This window comes from Rhinolophus ferrumequinum, chromosome 2 (assembly GCF_004115265.2).
Source record: "Rhinolophus ferrumequinum isolate MPI-CBG mRhiFer1 chromosome 2, mRhiFer1_v1.p, whole genome shotgun sequence".
Taxonomy (NCBI): domain Eukaryota; kingdom Metazoa; phylum Chordata; class Mammalia; order Chiroptera; family Rhinolophidae; genus Rhinolophus; species Rhinolophus ferrumequinum.
In genome coordinates this window covers 51,852,000-51,866,389 of record NC_046285.1, presented here as the reverse complement: position 1 = coordinate 51,866,389, position 14,390 = coordinate 51,852,000, and the positions used below count along the sequence as shown (strand labels likewise).

The following is a 14,390-nucleotide window of genomic DNA, read 5'->3' as shown; positions in this document are numbered from 1 at the left end:
TGCACGTTCCCATACACACGCACACACACAGGGAGAAAGAAAAAGTATAAAGATATAAACCAAGATATTAGCGGTGGATCTGCCCTCATAGTAGGATTTGTAAGTATTTTGATTTTTTCTTCATACATTATTTTCCATAATTAACGTACATTACTCTCTCTCTGGAATAGGAGGTAGAGATAGACAGGAAATAACAATGTACTTATCTGATAAGAAATAACTAATATAAACATAGAATTTAGGGAGAAGCTGGGTAAGGACAAGAATCAAGGGCAATTTAAGGATACCCTTTCAGAAAAATTAAAATAGTTCCAGTGAACGAAGTCGGAGAAGAGAAATTATTCTTCGGTTCTCAAAATATGAAAGCATAATGCCATACTACTAGCATTCCCTGTCTACTTCCTTGTTAACTTTAAGACAGAAAATAAGAAAAAAAAAAATTAATGTCACTCTGGGTGTAGATGCTCAGGGGAAAAAAAGTGATCTTCAATTTTCATCCCATTTGTTTTCTAACTAAATGAAAAGGTTGATACATCATCAACAACCCTAGGAAAAAAATTATCTAAATACTATTGATGTGTGCTCTCAATCTCAAATATTAATGTCTGATTTAAGGAGCTCATAAATAACTGTAAGATGAAGGAGACAAAAAAATGGTTGACATATAAGTACAATGAGATAAATAAGATTAATTATGAACCCGGAATAAATATGCATACATAAATTTATATACATACACATATATCATGCCTCTTTAAACACTTAATTATGTATATTTAGTTTCATATTAAAACATTTAAAACATCATTTTGATAAATATCTTACTGAATTTAGGATTTCTGATCTCCTTTTTGATTGAAGGACATTTATCTAAGGGAAAATACATTTGGTTAATCATCCATGCATTATTTAAAAAACTAATCCATATGCAACATTGTAAAAGTTACTTATTCTAATAGTTTAACATTTTTCCAGAAAAGTAAATAAAAACAAAGTTCAAGTTTTCCATCCTTCAACCGACTTTTTGCAAAAACAGTTAGACAAACATACCAATGAAATTCTCATCCATTTTTTTTTTAATTCAAGTTTATTGGGGTCACAATGGTTAGTAAACTTACATAGGTTTCATGTGTACAATTCTGTAATACATCCTCTATATATCACATTATGTGTTCACCACCCAGAGTCAGTTCTCCTTCCATCACCATATACTTGATCCCTTTTACCTTCTTCTATCACCCCCTCCCCACTTACCCTCTGGAAACCACTAAGCTATTGTCTGTGTCTATGAGTTTTTGTTTCTTTATTTGTTTGCCTTGTTCCTGTGTTGTTTTCAGTTTTATATCCCACATATAGTGAAATCATGGTTCTCAACGTTTCTGTCTGACTTATTTCACTTAGCATAATAATCTCAAGTTCCATCCATGTTGTTGCAAATGGCACTATTTCATCTTATGGCAGAATAGTATTCCAAGCTGGTTGTGCTGTATGGATAATATTGTAATAACAAAACTATCACTTTGATAGGTATTTGAATTTCTTAGAATTCCATCTCCTTCCCACCCCTCCTACCAGTTGCTTATCAAAACCCTTCAACATACATCCGAAAGCAAACTGTCATCACTTTTACCACTACCACCAACCACAATCATATCTCTTCTAGACTGCTGCAACAGTCTATGAACTGGTCTGTTTCCACTCTTGACTCCCTACAATCCATTCAGCAACCAGAGTGATCATGTTCTAGCTTAAAACCTTCAAGGCCCATTGTGATGTGGTTCCTGTCTACGTCTCCAACCTAGTTTTCTACTTTACCCCTTTCTGTGTGCCAACCACAACCCAAGACTAATCCGACCTCAGTGCCTTCATACTAGTTGTCCTGGCTTCAGGTCATGATTTTCTGCCCAGATGAGCACGAGGCTCTTATCAGTCAGGTCGCAGCTTAAATACTATGTCCTCACAAAGGTCTCAAGGAGGACCGTACGCACTCTCTAGCACAGGGGTGTCCAAACTTTTTTCAACGTTTTTCACCAAGGGCCATATGCGGTAAAATACACAAACAGCCGGGCCACTCACTCGAGGTGAAGTACGTATTGCCTCACCTGGTTTATTTAAGTAACTAAATATATTTTTGGAATTTGCTGCGGGCCAATAAAAAATGGATCGCAGGCCACAGTTTGCACACACCTGCTCTAGCACATCAACGCTATTTATTTTCTTCATAGCAATCATTAACTACCTTATATTTTCTTATTTATTTACGTCTTCTCTCAGCTAAGGTGTAAAGCTCTGTGAGATCAGGTTCTTGCCTTATTCCCAGCTGTAGTCCCCAAGTGTAAGCACTCAATAAATATTTGTTAAACAAACTAATAGATCTTAAATATTTTAATTAGACTAAACTTACTCAAAGATCAGTGAATTATAAAATTTGCCTTATGTGGTATCTCTCCCAACTCTAGAAATTCATAACAAACATTTTATTTTTATGTTGTTATATATCAACTTAATAAAATGTTTATACAAGAATCATGCACTCTTTACTAATATTGTCTAAAGATTACAGCATTATCTGCCTTTTTAATATGTCATTCTCACTGAATATTCTGCCTGTTGCTTTATAATTTTAAAACACTGATCAGAAAACAAAACAGACCAAGAGAAATCCAAATAACTTTGCTTAACTAGGCACTAGTTTATTCTGCATGTCTGTTTCAAGGCCTATTCAGTTTTGAGAACTAAAATATTAATTTTAAAATGCTCTAAGTAAAAGCAGAGGCTGCAGATAATCCAATTATTCAAACTTTGAAAAATGTTAAAAGACTGTTACTCCATTCTGTTTTGTTTTGTTTTGTTTTTTCCCTGTCTGGCAATGAAAAACAGCAGTTACTTGGGGGGAAAAAAGTAAATTCAAATATTTAGAGAAACTAAAGCATGCCAAACTATAAATCTGGATATTTATTACTTATTATTCTCTAAAATAAACACTCTGGACATATAATAAAAATGGCACAACAGTTTTCATCAAAAAAATCAAATTAACAGTTATGGGAGAACCAGGGGTCCTAACTCAAAACTACTGAATGGACACGAAAGGAAATAAATAATTTATAATATGTAAGTTTGGGAATAATGATATTTTGCCTGAATTCCCCCTCCCGAAATAAAATTTAAAATTAAGCAAGTCATTCTTTCAAAAAACATTTATTACCCATCTATTTTCCAAGCAGTAGACTATAGGGGAGGGATACAATCTAGGAGTAGAAAAGACACATAAACAATTACAATAAATAGGGTAAGTGCTCCATCAGCGTTGTGAATGACAATATCATGGCAGCACACAGGAGGCAGAGGCAAGAATGACTTGCTTTGACTGGAGAAGGCTGAGTAACTCTGACCACCGCAGAACAGAAAATGAATTAGTAACAGGGCCGGTAAAAGCAATGTAAGAAAAATCCAATTACATGAGAACATCTTAATACTCTAGATAAGAAACAATAAGGATTGGTGTTAGGGCTGCAGCATGGGTGTAACAAGAGGTACACAGAACTTTTCAAGGCAGTTTTGGTTGTTAGATATAGTAGCTAAGAATGAGGAGAATATCTGATGTAATTCTCTAATTTTGAACTTCTGTGTTTCAGAGGGTTATGCCAAGGGGGTGGACAGGAGGTAGAAGAGGGTAAAGGGGGTCAAATATATGTTGATGGAAGGAGAACTGACTCTGGGTGATGAGCACACGATGTGATATACAGATGATGTATTACAGAATTGTACACTTGAAACCTATGTAATTTTACTAACCATTGTCATTCCAATAATTTTAATTTAAAAAAAAAAGAGGGTTATGCCAGTCAATTAGGTAAGAACAAAAATAAGTTGCTTGGGAAGAAGATTTTAGTTTTGGACACAAAAAGAATGAGGTACCTCTGCAAAAAACAGATTTTGCCATCTCCATATGGTAATAATTCAAGAAAGAGGCATATTGAACTGTCAGGGAAATCAATCAATAAATAGGACCAAAGATGAAACCCTGAAAAGGAGACTGAAAAGGTGGACAAAAGAGAGAAGTCCATGGTGGAAATGGAAAAGAAATAGTAGAGAAGATGACCTAAAAGTGGTTTGAGATAAATCAAGACAAAAGTATGTTTCAAGGAGAGTGTTGCCTACATTTTCAAAACAATCATAGTCAAATTGGTTATAAACTAAAGTGTATCCTAATGAATAAGACTTTAGCAAAGAGCCACTTCAGTGCAATGCGGTAGGAAGACTGAAAATTCATTTTATTACAAGTGGTATGAAAGTGAGGTAGGTAATAGGAGACAAGAAATACAGACTACACCATTCTAGAAGCCTTTCATTAATGAACGAGTGTACTTTGTTTTTTAAATTTTAACTTCCCACTTACTGAATGGGACTTAAAGAAAAAATCTTAAAGTCATTTACTACTGTTTTACAAAGTTATCTAAGTAGTTTTTAAATCACTAATTTGTATATGGTTACTTATGGTTTTTTAAAAGAACTACTCTGTGACCATCATTAAGTCAACAATCTCTGGGGACTCCACTGCTATTTTATAAAAGGAGACTTAGAAAAGATAATTTCCTAAGCTTTTGTGGCCACGCAGCAGCCTACCCATTTGTCTCCTTGTACCTGCCCCGAAAGAAAGGAGAGTCTGTGAGACGGATCCTTTCAGGGACCTTGCTTCACCTTTGTGCTTGCACCTTATGTCTCCCTGTTTGGCCCAAAAAAGATGGCTGATCAGCCAATGACAAGTAAGATTCCCCACGGTGGGGACAACTCAAGCCAGGCGCAGTCGAGTGGGGACCGACAGGAGAGCCCACGGGGTTCCTAGAGGTGGGCACAGTCCCCTACCTTCCCCAGACTAAGGAAAGTCTCTGCCTCAGTTGCAGCATTCCTTCCCAAAACCTGCAGGGGAAGAAATTCAATGATGTGCTCTCTATCTATTCATATGCATATAGCTTTTGTTCCTTGGGGAAGTGCATACATCCTGAGATTTATGGTGCAGCTGCCTGCAGGCAAGGGTGACTGGCTTGAATCAGTTTCCTATTACGATGTATGGGATTCACAGATCTTGAAATTGACAAGCTTTATCTCCTTTGCTTCCCCACCTAACTAATAAAAGCTGATGCATTGGCCTGCCACAGCCCAGACTTTGAGGCTGCTGGTCCCTTGGCCTCGGCACTTAAACTCTATTCATGGCTACTGTCTTTTCTTAACCCTGTGCCGCCCTCCTCGCTGCCCTCCTCGCTCCCCTCGACCCTCATAGCGTGGGATGCAGACAAGCTTTAAGCTTTAAACTCCATGATCTGTAGGAATACAAAGTATACATGTGAAATAATGTATAATGTGCACCTTTATTCAGAGACTTCTCACATTCAAATTAGTTTCAATTATACATCGGACCAGAAGACCACCATGCAACTTCCCAAACACTGATCTCTAGTTTTAAAAAGCAGCACCTAATGCAAATATAAGAACACCATTTCTAGAAATATTTTTCATTTGGCAATTAGTACCTCTAAGAACCTAAAGATTTAAAAATCAGAAATATGGAAAAAAATCTGTATACAAAGATGTTACAACTGAAAATTGTATTTTCACTATTGCCAGTAAAACTGGCAACACTAAAAATGTCTGATAATATTAATTTAATTGATACAGCAACTTCACAGAATAAATGTGAAAACTAAAAATGCTTTTCACAACATTTAAAAATGGGAGAAAGTATAACATTAAGTGAAAAGGAGGAGAAATCAGAACCAAAGTTATAAACATATACACAAACACATATGTGCGTATACACATATATAAACAAGTGAAATTTTTTCACAAAAGATCGTGGTTTAACTTTTTTAAAAGTATTATTTATTCTTCTCAGTGTAATCACTCAAAAATAATGACACGTTTAGTAAGCATTTTTTGAAAATATATAATAAATATACCTGAAGTACATAGTCGAGGGCTATATGTCGAAAACATTTTCTTGTTGCTGTCAGGATGTTTGTAGCTTCTTCAACTTCATGTTGTTTGTTTCTTTGTACTTGAGCATTTTTTACTAATGCATTTTCTTTCTCTTCACTGACTTTTTCAAATTGCTTCTTGGCATCTTTGAATTTTCTAAGATCTCTAAAAAATAAAAATAGTGAAATTTTCATAAAACTCTCTTGATCAAAACCTTTAGCAAAATAACTTAGAATTTAATTCTTATATTCCTCTATTTGATTCAATGTGCAATAACGCTCAACAGATCTTCTGACAATATATATATTGTTTTTCAATTACGTATTATTCCCAATATTGTCAGCTAACATTTCCTTACCTAAATCTGTAAATTTGAGGTGAAAATAAATTATTAAATTAACATTACAGAAACATAAAAAGCAACATTAATATTTTTTTCTAAAGACAAATTCAGGGACATGTACCATTAGTTAACCAAATGATTTTCAAACAGTAGTATACATAAAAATCACCATAGGGAACTTGTTACAAATACAAATTCCACAGTTCCTCTCCCAGAGATTACAATTCATTAGTCTTTGGGATAAATCCTAGAAGTCTGAGGGTTTAAGGCATACCCTTGATTTTACTGCTATAGGTGGTCTACAGACTACACTTTAAGAAATAACATTCATTTCTTGTTGAAGGGAACTAGTCCAAACGACATGAAAGTATTCTTAAAATACACACTCATAACCCTTTCTAAAAGAATTGCTGTACCTATAAAGGGTAATAGTACCCATTTCAATAGTCTGAAAATCTAAAACCCTTGATTCATTAATGATCTCAGGTAATTACATAAAACATCCCTTTGCTTCTACTTTTTCTACCAGGGAAGTAGGCAAAATAAATTGAAGACAATTTTAAAATAATAAGAGTAAAGTACACCTATGAAAGACTTTAAACTCTTTGTAAGAAGCCATTAACTTTCATGTATACAGTCTAAAACGACATTCTGAATGTTGGTCTATTATGAAGTAATTTAAAAAGAATCTGTAAGACACCACCTCCAGGACAACAATTCTAACCTACTAAAATGGCAGTGCATTTCTGTTCATGTGATCTATTTAAAGCTTATAACATCTATAATTTATCCTGAATACTGTACCATAATCAACTTAATCTGTAATTTTATATATTCTCAATAAGAAATTTAAGAGAAAAACTGAATTATTAATGTGGGAAAGGAAAACTTTCCAACCTGGATAGTTCAGATATTTTGTTATTTCTAGCTTCATTGTATTTCACATATAAAATGTGATAAATGTGATACAAAAAAGGCTCATATGTAGCAAAAAGCATGTACTATCATTACTTACTCTCATATATTCCATTATCTTCTCTTCAAAGAAAACACCATACTGAGACAATGGAAAACTTAATATCGACTACAATAACTGATAGTTATTTCAACCATTTTTGGGGTTTGCTTTGATTTTGGAAAGTCCCTATTTGTGTTTTTAAAAAATCTGTAACAACTCTAGATATGTATCCTAAACACATATTTCAGCGTATAAATGATTCACTGAAAGGCATGAAGCCTGATTTCCTTACAGAGTAATTCAGGAAGAAATGCAATATATATTTCACAAAGCAAAACAAATAAACCAAAACTCTTAATATTGTCAGTAAGTCATGGTCCAAAATTTCTCTCCAAAGATACCAACTCCCAGATGTGATAATTAACTGGTTGCTTTTCTTTCCTCTTCACTGCAATTGACTTACTCTTTAACAAAGTTCTGAAGTTGGGCCTTAATTGATCTCTGAGTTCGGTCAAATAGGATCTAAAAGATAAAACGTAACATTAAACAATTAGAAAAGTAAAAAAAGAAAATAATTTTCATGGAGTTCTATAATTATCACATCTCTCCATCAATACTCCAATTTCTAATAACACCTATATTTCTTATTTAATACTATATAAGAAACAATTATTTAAAAAGTAAACTGATTTTCAAGCCAATATCATCTGTCTAAAAAATTACTTCTATTTACAGTGGAAATCAATCTGCTTTAATATTTAAATAGAATGCTCAAAGAGTAGAGCAATTTATTTCCTTGATTTTAATCCAGGCTTTGAAAGACAAGAATACTACAAATTCCACTCCATCCACAACAGAAATTTCTTTATCTCCTATATCAAAGCACACCAAATGAAAACAACTCCAGAACTGTCTTATATCTTAGTTAAAGGTTACTTATTTGGTAAGGGGGTTAATGTTTTACATTCTTAGTTCAAGTAAACATTATATAGATCTTTAGGGTAAATGATTGCTAACATCACAGACAACAATAAAATTTTGTTCCTCATAATATTTTGCCCCACTTAAAGGATGCCACAGATTTAACTCTGATAGCTGTATGTGTAAGAAATTTCACAGGGTTTGTCATAGGAATTTGAAGTACTTTCATAATTTATAGATATACTTCATTCAGAATTTGAAACAGATGTCAGATGAACAGGCGGAAAAATCAATATTCAGAATAGAAAGTAAATCCTGTGTACTATTACTATTTAAATACTGTACCAATTTCATTCTCTCTAAAATCTTGCTATGAGCAAATGTGTTATGTTCTCACCTAAATATCAAAACACACACACACACACACACACACACACACACACACCCTTGTGAGTGCACGCAAAACTGGATTGAGTTTCATAACCTGTCAATTTACTTCCAGAGAGAAAAGCGTTTTTTCAGTGTAATGTTAAACCCAAAATATTAGACCCAAAGTAAGCACAAGAAAGGAAATAAAAAGATCAAAGTGGGGGGCTGCCAGATGGCTCAGGTGGTTAGAGCACAAGCTCTCCACAAGGTTGCCGATTCAATTCCCACATGGGATGGTGGGCTGCGCCTCCTGCAACTAAAAATTGAAAACGGTGACTGGACTTGGTTGGAGCTGAACTGTACCCTCCACAACTAAATTAAAAGAACAACGACTTGGAGCTGATGGGCCTTGGAGAAACACACTGTTCCACAATATTCCCCAATAAAATTTAAAAAAAAAAAAAGGAAAATCTCAAAAAAATCAAAGTGTGAGTTAACTAAATAGAAAACAAAAAAATCAACAGTCTAAAATCAGTGAAGCCAAACGCTAGTTATTTGAGATCTATAAAACTGATACCTACATCGAAAGCAATCAGGAAAAAAGAAGCCACAAATTTCAAATACCAAGAAGAAGAGAAGTGTCTTCACCATAGATTCCACAGATATTGAAAGGGATAACTAGGGGAGTTGGGGAACAATTTTATGCCTATAAATTCAACAGATGAGATGGGCAAATTCTTTGAAAGACAAAAATTACCAAAGGCCACTCACGAAAAAATCAATAACCTAAAAACAGAATTAAGGAAGTAGAATCTATACTTTAAAACTTCTCATATTGCATAAAGTTAAAGCTACACTTACATAAAATGACATGAAAACTTAGGTTCACAACAAAACTTGTATGTCAATGTTTACAGCAATTTCATTCCTAATTGCCAAAAAACTGGAAACAACACAAATATACTTGGAGAAACAAACTATGGTACATCCACACAATTGAATTATTACTCGGCAATAAAAAGGAACTATTCATACAAGCAAAAACACAGAATCTCAGTGCATTTTGCTAAGTAAAATAAGTCATACCCAAAAGGCTACAAGCTGTATGTTTCCATTTTTATGACACTTACTGAAAGGCAAAACTATAGGGCTGAAAAACAAATCAGCAATTTGTTGTTGATAAGGGGTAGGAGGAAGGGCTGACTAACAATGGGGTTAACATTTTTACAGTTAATGGAACTGCATCTTGATTGTGGGTAGAGACCCAACTATATGCATTTGTCAAAACTCATAAAGTCGTACACCACAAGGAATTCATTTTGTTATATTTAAATTTTAAGATAACTTTAAAATATGAAGAGCAACAGTGTACATATAAATCAACAGATTTTTAAAAGAATTAAGAAACAACATGACTATGAGATTGATTGAAAAGACAGAATTAGAAACATAAGACCAACAAGAAAATATCCATTCTTCTCAGGAATACTAACATTTATAAAAATTAACCATGTAATAGGGGATATAGCAAGAATATGGCTCATACCGAACATGTTCTCTGACCTCGGTGAAATTAAATTACACTACGAAGTTTTAAAGGAGAGAACTGATACATGTAACAATATATATCAATCTCTAAAATTGTATGCCAAGTGAATGAAATCACACACACACACACACACACACACAAATATACTATGATTCCATTTGTATGAAGTTATAGAACAAGCAGAACTAGTTATGGAAGAAAAGCAAAGTAGTCCTTGCCTCGGGGCTCGGGGGTGTGGGCTGGGACTGTCTGAGAAAAGGTACGAAAAAACTTCCTGGGTAATGGTAATGATCTTTATCTTAAAAGAGCTTTGGGTTACACAAGTGTATGCATTTATCAAAATTCATTAAATGGTACACATAAGACATGCATTGAACTGTATTCAAATAGTACCCCCAAAATTAAGAAAAACTAAAAAATATTAAACTTACAAATTATGCATGGGAATGTATTTAGGAGTGAAATATACTGTTGTCTACATGTTCTTTTGAAATGCATCAATAACAAGTAGATTGAAGCATGGACAGAGGAAGGATAAATGGATAGGTAGGTGATAAAGCAAATATATCTAACAGCTGAGTATATGAACGTTTATTGTAGAATTATTTCAACGTCAAATAATAAAGAATCAGAAAAAGTCACCCCCCCCCAAAAAAAAATAAATAAATAAAAGGAAAAACCCCTCCTAAAAGAAAACTCTACACTAGTGAATTCTCCCAAACATTTAAGGAACAAAAAATACTAATTCTACTCAAATTCTTCCCCCGAAAATCTATTCTATCAGAAATCCATTCTATGAGAAAATTCAAAGAAGGGACAACACCAGATGAAGACATTTTAAGAAAATAAAGCTACAAAAAATTCTTAAGAATACATAACAATGACATATAACACCAATATATAAAAAGGACAATATCTCATTGCCAATTGGGATTAAGCCCAGTAATGCAAGATTGATTTCACATTCAAAAATCAATCAATATAGTTCACATGTTAACTGACTAAAACAGAAAAACTTTATGACCATCTAGATAGATGCAAAAAACATTTGACAAAATCCAACATTCATTCCTAATAAAAATTCTAAGGAATCTGGGAATAGAAGGGTACTTCCTCAACCCAATGAAGGGCACATATGAAAAACCTACAGCTAACATCCTATTTAGGAGTAAAAGGCTACTGTTCCCCTAGAATGAGAAACAAGGCAAGCATGTTTATTCTCACCACTCTCATCACTCCTATACAACACTATTCTAGAAATCACAGCAATGCAATCAAGCAAGAAAAATGAAGTAAAAAAGCATAATATTAGAAAGGAAGAACATAAAACTGTCTTTATCCACAGGCTATACGATGGAGAATATAGATAAAACTATGGAATCTATAGAAAAGTCTACGAAAATAAGTGAATTTAGCAAGGTTGAAAAAACAAAGTCAATATACAAAAATCAGTGGTATTTCTATATACCAGCAACGACCAATTAGAAATTGTGAACTTTTAAAACAATACCATTTACAATAGCATCAAAAAAATAGGAAATGCTGGGCCAGCCCGGTGGCTCAGGCAGTTGGAGCTCCATGCTCCTAACTCCGAAGGCTGCTGGTTCAATTCCCACATGGGCCAGTGGGCTCTCAACCACAAGGATGCCAGTTCAATTCCTCGAGCACTGCAAGGGATGGTGGGCTCCACCCCCTGCAACTAAGATTGAACAGGGCACCTTGAGCTGAGCTGCCACTGAGCTCCGGGACGGCTCAGTTGGTTGGAGGGCATCCTCTCAACCACAAGGTTGCCGGGTTCAACTCCCGCAAGGGATGGTGGGCTGCGCCCCCTGCAACTAGCAACGGCAACTGGACCTGGAGCTGAGCTGTGCCCTCCACAACTAAGACGGAAAGGACAACAATTTGACTTGGGAAAAAGTCCTGGAAGTACAGTGTTCCCCAATAAAAGTCCTGTTCCCCTTCCCCAATAAAAAAAAAAAAAAAAATCTTAAAAAAAAAAAAGTTAAACAAAATCCTAAAAAACAAAAGCTGAACATAATAATCCTGCCTTACGAACTAGTCACTCTACTCCTAGCTATGTACACACAAAAAAAATTAAAGCATATGTCTGTACAGATGTTTACCTGTATTTTTACAAGCAGCTTTATTTGTATTAGCCAAAGCCCGGTAACCACTAAAACATTCCTTGTGGTGGCTTTAAAATATATCCACAAATTCTTTTCAAACTCCTCCCTTCTTTAAAAGTGGAGCCTGAGTCTTCTCCCCTTGACAATGGGCTGGTCATAGTGACTTACTTCTAAGAAACACTGGTATGGAGGAAGTGACAATGTGTGACTTCTGAGTCTCGGTAGTGAAAAGCACTGCAGCTTTCTCTCCTTACCCTCACTCTTTTTGGGAGTAACCAGATTCCATGAAGTAAGGATATTTAAGCAGCCCTACAAAGAGACTCCTTGGTGAAGAAATGAGGCCTGGGGCCATGAGCCATGTGCATGAGCTCTATACTGGAATTGGATCTTCTAACCCCAATGAAACCTTCAAATGACTAGCCCCAGCCAACAGCTTACTAGTAACCTTATGAAAGACTCTGAGCCTCTCTAAAAATTCCTGACCAAGAAACAATTAGATAATAAGTATTTGTGTTTCAAGCCACTATGGTTTGGGGTAATCTGTTAACAGCAATAGATAATATATCCACCCATCAACAGGTGAATGCATAAACAAATTGTGATACATCCATCCAATGCAATACTATTAAGCAATAAAAAAACTACTGTTATTGGTACACACAATGACATAACCAAGTCTCAAAATAATTACACTGAAAGAAATTAGACACAAAAAAAGATTCTGCTTACATATAAGTCTAGAAAAATGCAAAGTAACCAACAATGATAGAAAGCCATGACAACAGAATGATATAACTTTTACCCTGGCGTTATACCATTTGAATCATCCAAAACTACTTTTAGTTAAATGTGTTCGTCATCACTTCTTTGTTTTGTACCCTTTGTCAAATATTTAATCTTTCTTTCACTCTTATTTTTCACAATTTTCACTATTAATTTTTTTCACATTTTTCCTATTAACAAGGTATGTAATTTTTTCATTTTCACATTTTTCCTACTTAACATTATCATCATTTATTATGATGTATTCCTATTAGAATGTAATCGATTTGGGGGTTTTGGGGAAGGGAGATTTGGCTGTTACTTCTTGGTACTTATTTATTATTGGCCTGATGTTACTTAGCCAAAGTCTGACCCTTGATGAAATTTCATGATGTTTTATTTTTAGTTATTAAAAACAATTTATTTCTGAAGGTGAAATTAAATATACATAATGAAATAATTTTAAATGGGAGCACAGGCCTTTGTAGATTTCAAAAAACTATTTTGAAAATTTGATTTTCTGATCATACATGAAAGTAACATTTGAAAATTTTTATTTACTAAATGCTTAATTTTATAATCTTTCAATATATTTTATTTTAACACATTTTAGGAATGCAGAAAATTAAATAGACACACATAATCAATTTCTCAACCGTAAGACATGCTATTTCACTTCATATTTAAACAAATTTGCTTTTTACTGATTGCTGTTTTCCTACTATAATAGATAATTTTTTCATTAGTGATGGAAAGTCATCACATTCAGAAGACAAACGTTAACAGTCCAAAATTCTCTTCTTCAACCTAAATATCTTTATATATCAGAGTTATTAAATAAAGCAATGGTAAAAGTCAATCATACAGGGCTTCAATACAAGAAAACCATTTCATTCAGAAAAAGATTTGTACTCTAAACTTCTGCAAACAGCAAATAAAAAATAAAGAGATTATGAGATTAGTTACAGTAACATATTAAGAAGCTAGTTACAAGGTTATCTAATTAAGAGTTAGAGCCAGAATGCCTCATATAATTGCAAAATTGCACAATATACCAGCCTGCAAGGAAAATGCCAGAACTTTGCAACTTTCAAAGAAGCAGAGGAAATATAAAACGTGCTACATTCAAATAAAAGAACTAACATGCATTTGATGGCATGCCAAATAAAGTAATAATCACTAACCCAGCAGACAACTGTATCAGAGTTTTCATTGAGTGATGATTCTACACGTTAATAACTGTGCTCAAGTTAACAGCAATGGTTAAAATTTCTGAATAGAAGATTACCTTAGGAGAGCACTGCCTGTTTTGCAAAGTACCAAAACAAACTCCCAAGGATATTATGAAAATATACTAAAAAGATATTTTGAAAATACTGTAAT

General features: G+C 34.1%; 1 protein-coding gene across 7 annotated transcripts in view; it reads right to left on the bottom strand.

The window, feature by feature from the left end:
- The window catches only part of ACAP2 (ArfGAP with coiled-coil, ankyrin repeat and PH domains 2), a 127,081-nt gene that overhangs the window by 46,380 nt on the left and 66,311 nt on the right, over positions 1-14,390 (bottom strand). For all 7 annotated transcript variants that reach the window (XM_033127626.1, XM_033127637.1, XM_033127647.1 and 4 more), the window contains exons 5-7: positions 7,744-7,802; positions 5,961-6,144; positions 826-870 (exon numbers count right to left, since the gene is read on the bottom strand). In XM_033127626.1, coding sequence (XP_032983517.1) covers positions 826-870; positions 5,961-6,144; positions 7,744-7,802 — 288 coding nt within the window. The remainder of the gene's footprint in view (positions 1-825; positions 871-5,960; positions 6,145-7,743; positions 7,803-14,390) is intronic.